The sequence below is a fragment of the Montipora foliosa genome, chromosome 8 (genome assembly GCF_036669935.1).
Source record: "Montipora foliosa isolate CH-2021 chromosome 8, ASM3666993v2, whole genome shotgun sequence".
Taxonomy (NCBI): Eukaryota; Metazoa; Cnidaria; class Anthozoa; order Scleractinia; family Acroporidae; genus Montipora; species Montipora foliosa.
The window spans coordinates 21,181,361-21,187,871 of record NC_090876.1 but is presented as its reverse complement, the minus strand read 5'-3'; the positions used below and the strand labels follow the sequence as shown (position 1 = coordinate 21,187,871).

General features: G+C 35.1%; 1 protein-coding gene across 1 annotated transcript in view; it reads left to right on the top strand.

Annotated features, from left to right (window-relative positions):
- Window positions 1-2,946: 2,946 nt before the first annotated feature.
- LOC138013334 (tyrosine kinase receptor Cad96Ca-like) overlaps window positions 2,947-6,511 on the top strand; it is a 54,929-nt gene continuing 51,364 nt past the window's right edge. The window contains exon 1 of the mRNA XM_068860380.1: window positions 2,947-3,112. Within this exon, the coding sequence (XP_068716481.1) occupies window positions 2,947-3,112 (166 nt within the window). The remainder of the gene's footprint in view (window positions 3,113-6,511) is intronic.

Genomic DNA, 6,511 nt, shown 5'->3' with positions numbered 1-6,511 from the left:
TTTGATCGATTGGCAGCCACTTAAGCTTTTGAAAATTATCAAAAGATCGTGCATCCCAAGGACTGTCATTTTTGAATGTTTATTTTGTGCATTTCAATGCTTCATCAGGTAAATTATTTACCAATTTTTCAAGACTTGAACTCATAAATTGAAAGCTGTCAATAAAAAGATTATTACCAATCATGAATGCCACATACTTTTCCACATTATTAGGAATAGCATTAATACTCATTTGGGATTTTTCTCTTTTTTTGTTTTTGTAAGTTGATATTTAGCTCTTTGACCTATTTGGTGCAAAATGAAATGGCTATCATAACCTCTTAAGATTATGGAAAATAACAGGTATTTTTTCAGTAAATTTATAATTAAGATTACTACCTCTGTATTTTCCAGTAACATGACAATGATATCTTACGTGAATGTCTTTATCAGTATGTTTACGAGTCAAATTGAGATCGACTGAAACTCAGCCCACATACAACCCGAGCCAGAGTTGAACCCGGGTCACAGAGGTGGGAGGTATGGTTGATGACCACTAAACCACCCTGACTCCCTGACTCTTGTATTGTTTATTTATTGTATTTTTACAACACAAAAAGGATGTATGACATATTGTTTTAAAAATAACTTTTTGTTATGTAAATTTTCACAAATCATTATATTATTTTATTAATATTTCATTTTTATGTACAATAATGTTATAAAATGTCAAACGTAAAAAAACAAATTTTAATTCTTAAAAGCAAATTCCTTGATCATCTTCAAAATCTTACTGTTAAAGAATTCAAACAACAGGTTAAATTAGTCAAAGTTAACTTTCAATATTCAAAGTTAAAACGAGATGAAGTTATCTCAGTTATCATAAATACTTGGATATTAGTCAGACATCTTTTAAATAAAAATAAAGTCAAAACACCAAAACCAAAACCTCAAATAAAAAAAAAATCAAAAGCCAAACAAAAAACAAAAATAAACAATAAAACTAAATTTACAATGCACAATAAAACACCTGTATTTCGTAAACGGGGCCCTAAAAAAATCATTAAACCAGATAAAAATATCATAATAGGAAAACCAGTAAAAGGTAGAATACCAAAAAATTACGATTATGAAATCTTTTAAACATATCGATTAATTTTGATATGGAATTTATTTCTGAATATAATTGTTGTATTTTGAATTTGAATTTTTTACAAAACCCAAATTAAAATGAAATAATAAAAATTTGCAGAAATGCAATTTTTAAACATACTTATTCTATTAAAACACCAACATAAATTATTAAAAGAGTTTTTTATTAAAACACTAATTTTGAATTTTTATTTTTATTTGTTGTGATATTTGTAGATAAATTTCGAGATGTAATTTATGTTGAAATTTGAGGTTAAATTCCAGCACTGATTGTTTTCATTAAAACACCATTTTGAATTTTTATTAAAACACTAATTTTGAATTTTTATTAAAACACTAATATTTTTCCAGAGGTCAAATCTCAAGGTGAAATTATTAAAGCAGTTTTAATTTATTATTAGAACAAAATGCTGAAAATGTGCTGATACCCCCAACTACTATACTTCTTCCGTGGCCACGATATCCTTTATTAGAATAAGTATAGAAAATCGTACGAACGCGAGTGCATTTCGTGATTTAAAAGTTCTCAAAATTGCACGAGCTGTAGGCGAGTGCAATTTGAGAACATTCAAAACATCACGAGTGACCATAAATCACGAAATGCACGAGCTGGTTCATACGATTTTTTATGTATTATATTCTCAACAAAATTACTCAAATGCGCTAATTTGTTTGTGCTCGTATTTTTACAGTTTCGGGTTAAGTTTCCTTTCAGTCGCCCATGTTTTCCAGACATTCAACCAGGCCTGTGTAGCTTTCAACGTGTTTTTGTTTTTCACATTTTCTTTAAGTTGCTCAACGGTGTTTTGGTTTGACAAAGCAAACCGACTGTCAGCCATTTTTTTTCACTTTGGTGTTCAAATTTGGCGCTTCCCCGGTGTTTCCATTGCAACTTCCGTATTGCACTCTATAACCTGGATTGCACTCTATAACCTATTTAGGCATTCGCCATTGGCCAATCAGAAACAAGACATTTTGTTGATTATATAATGAGACTTCTTATGAGGTTTAATGTCACAACATGAAAAAAAGTGATATCGTGTAATCTTTTTCTTTTGTCTTTTCTCTGAAATTTCAAGCACCTTAATATTTAAAAAAAGTAATTCAAATAATGCAAATTTAGGATATGTGGATAAGTGTACATACTTAGTGAATTGCATCACTGGAGCTTTGGTCAATTCATGGTCTTTACTTGTAGTTCAAACACAGTTTTGATCAATGATCTCACAATTCTACTTGAACGATTACTGCAATAATTATCGTTTCTCTTACCTTCCATTGTTATTATCTCAGAGGAATTAGTTTCGTGTCTTTGATTGTTCAATATGTAGGATCTAGTGAACAGATCAATGACCTATCAGCAGAGTGTGTAAGAAGTGCATGTAAGCTTTAATTCCATGCCACAATTTAGTGAAAAACAGTCAACCCACCATTGAATAGGACTTAACTGATTAGAGTGTAATGTGAAGTGCTAGGTATCTACGCTATGTGAGCGTTAGCCCTACTAATGGAAATGGTGGGCTCACACGAGAACCGAGAAAAACTGCGACCAGGGTGGGAATTGAACCCAAGACCTTCGGGTTAGATCATCGCTGCTCTACCGACTGAGCTACAAGGTCAGACAGGAGCTGACCGTGGGAACTGAAGATGTTAAAATCACGGCAATGAACATGTATACGTACAAGCACAAGGAAGGATTACGTTTTTGCAAACGTTGGTCGTGTAGCACTTATATTTGAACAGACTTAACTGATTAGAGTATAATCATCTGAATTTCTGGATTTAAGATCAAGAGATTTTGAAGAAAGTCATGGGATGAAGTTGACGGATGTTAAAGTGGATAAATGGGAGATATCTCGTGACCGAATAAGACTTGAAGACGTCATCGGCTCAGGTGCATTTGGAACAGTTTGGAGAGCAACTTTGAATCATGAAAATGGGAAACCAGGCATACGTTTTGTTGCAGCAAAGTGCTTCACACGTGAGTTACTTCAAATTTACTTATTAATGAGACTGCAGGTCATGTGACATTCAGTTTATGATACCTTGTGAAGCCAAAGCAACAAATACAGTGACGTCTCAACATGCTCTGCTTGTCCATTTATTATTTGTATTTTTGTCATAAAAGAACGTTAAATGCTAAAAACGTAGGGTTTCCAGAGAATGTCTACTCAGTGCATTAAGTATTCTAATAATCCCTCTCAATGAAAATGCTGTTCAAGTTAGTCTCAATATTGGAAGCGAGCATGCATTTTACATGCAACAATAGTTGGGAATAAATCTGAATGGTTCTAATAATTAGATGATGTTCTTGTCTAATAGCTTTGAGATTATTGACCACAGGATTTTTTAAGGAGCTGGTTGCCCTAAATGTGGCAAAATGAATGGTGCCCGGGATCGATCCCTACCAGCAGCCAGCTCCTTTAGGTCTTGGAATCTACAGAAAATTGTGTTTGGATTTCTGGCAGGTTTTGAGCGTGAAAGAACCATTGACCTTTTGATGTTCATCAATTTTTGTTTACTATAAACATAATTATTGCATGGAGATGGTTGTGAAACTCGAAAAGCCTTTTTCGTTCATGTTTTTGTCTGTATTTTTGGCCTTGACGGTAAACAAAACACACCTTTTCTCGAGAAATTAGCCAATCAAATTTTTCAATTAAATTATGCGCTCCTAATTTGTGAATTCGTGCGAAGCAAAGACAAAAGATTGTGCCCGCGGTCACGGTCAATTCAACGTCGATTTTTACAATGACTGCAAAAATTCTCGCGCGCTCATTGGCTAATTTTTATTGTCAATAAGCGGACAGACACATAAATTTATAATTTATGCGAAATGACGCGATTTTGTTTCGCTTTCTTCTCGTGTTTTGACTTAATTTTGACCCCTCTGCCTTTTTGGTTTTGTAAAAAACAAATTGACGTCAGTTTTTCATGCGTCTGTCCTTTTATTGATCATGAATTTCGTCATAACATTGTCAAAGTAGTCTGCGGATCCACTCGGCTATCGCCTCGTGGATCCACACCTACTTTGACAATGTTATGACGCAATTCATGATCAATAACAGGACAGACGCATGAAAAACCGACATCAATTTGTTAATTCGACAACATTATTCTCGCTTTTGAAAGTTTTCAGGCTTCATAACAGTCCCTCGATTAATTATGCTATAAAGTTGACTTAATTCAAGTGAAGAAACATGCATGGCAGCAAATGGATTTTGCGAGCGTGTGAGTACTGCGCATTTTTCGGCAAGGACGAGCAGTGATCCAAACCTCTTTAGGAGATCACCAAGCAGAAAATAAATTATGAGCATTAATCTTTGGGGCATTTTTTGAAAATCACAGCATCGCGCTTTATAGTATGTGTTATTTTGAGTGCGCCAAAATTAAAATTAAATACACTTAGAATCCAAACCTAAGACGAGTACTAGAATCCGAGAATTCGAGAGCGCGTAAATTTTACGAGAAATAGAGAAACATTATACCCCAAAATCTGCGAGCACTTGTAACAAGATTTTCTGAACATTTTCGTCAATGTCAATATTGCACAGGCATGACACATCTTTTTAGGCGTTTTTACTCTTCGCCTGAAATGTGTGCCTTACTTGCATGCACAGAATTCCGTGAACATCAAATTGGTCGTGCACTGTACAGTAACCGGAGACAATTATCTTTCTCATGTTTCGAAATGCAATTTAAGACTTTGATTTTTAAGGCAAAATAAACTTGAGCAAACCTTAAAAATCAAGGATGAGGTCGACGGCGGCAGAAATATTCCCATAAATTAGCTGGGGCTTGTTAATTGGCCGTTGGCAAGACCAGGATCGGATCGGATTGGACCGCACCGCACCGGACCGGACCGGATTGGACTGGACAGATGCAAACTCGTCGCCAGGTTCTTCTCGGTCAGTTGGGATCTTGCGCGAAATTCCCGCAAAAACTAGCCACGTGATATCTCCGGTGGAAGATGGCGGACAGAGAGGTAAGTTGAATAATTTTCGAGTTTCTTTTCCGTGTTTTCTCTTTCGTCAAGACGTCGCCTTTTTCTGGATCTAATTGAAGTGAGTATTTTTCCAGATGATGCGATCAAGAAATCCTAAAAGGCAATATGAGGAAAGGTATGATAGTCATGAATATTCGATCATTTCATTTTATTCTCTCACATAAAGATACATAACCACTTCCTGTGCTCGCATATAGCTTAGCTAGTCGAGGCGGGCAGAGGAAACTTGAACATAAGGTAATTCAATAGGAGGGGATTTTAAAAAAGAAAGAAAAGGAAAGGAAAGAAAAAAGGGAGATCGATTTATATGAACAATACAGAAATGAACTAGAGTTATGACAATACAACGTTACAACGTTACAAAATTACAAGCCTATTTTACATTCAATGTCATCTTGCTTAATTTATTAACTGAAGTAGGTGTGTCAGCATACGCAAAAGGAGCTGATATAAAGAAGCTTTAAATCTAAATTTAAATTAAAATTTAAGCTGCAACTATGCAGGTATCAGCACAGGTAAATCATTTGATGTTGGTTAAAGTGGATAGTGTTGTAGTTTTTTGTTGTTGCATGCAATGGTTAGCCAAAGTTTGCATAAGACCTTGAAAGACAAACCTTCTTACGTATCTCTGCATTCGTTGTGTCTTTGCCCACTTGTCTTTTGGTCACGGAAGTTCACATGTATTGTAATAGACCAATTTCGATATATTAAATTCAGCTTAGAACAATAAACATGATTTCCAGGCTCTGGGGAATGAAGTAAGGATTTGTATGGGTTCTCTCCTTAGAGCACTGAGGTGATGTCCTTTATCTAAGACTGAATTTTATCGAAATTGGTCTATTGCTAAGTTGGAAGTCTTAAGAGGCTGTCCGCCTAAGAATCGACCACTTAATTCGATTTCCTTCAAAACGCGTTCCAAACTAATTTGTGGCATTACATTTTAGAGAAATTCGGTACAAAACAACCATAATGCACTGAAGAATTTTGCCAATCCAGGCAAAGATAGGTTTTCCATCGGAGAAAAATATGGTCTCCGTCAAGTTCACACGAGTCACGATTTAAAAAAACACAATACCGTCAAAAATCACCTTTTTATTCTTCCACTGAGCAAGCCTATCTACATAAGAACACAGTTTAATATTTACAAAAAGACGTTCCGAATTTCGGATACCCTTCACACTCATCAATGCAAAAACGGTCATTACCAACCTACATTGAATGGTCTTCCGAATTTCGGACCCCTTAACTCTTATCCGACAAAAATACCATGATTACTACCTAACTTAAAATGCCTTCCGAATTTCGGACCCCTCAACACGTATCCTACTAAAAAACTAGGATTGCTACTTAAACGTGAAAGGCTTTCCGAATTTC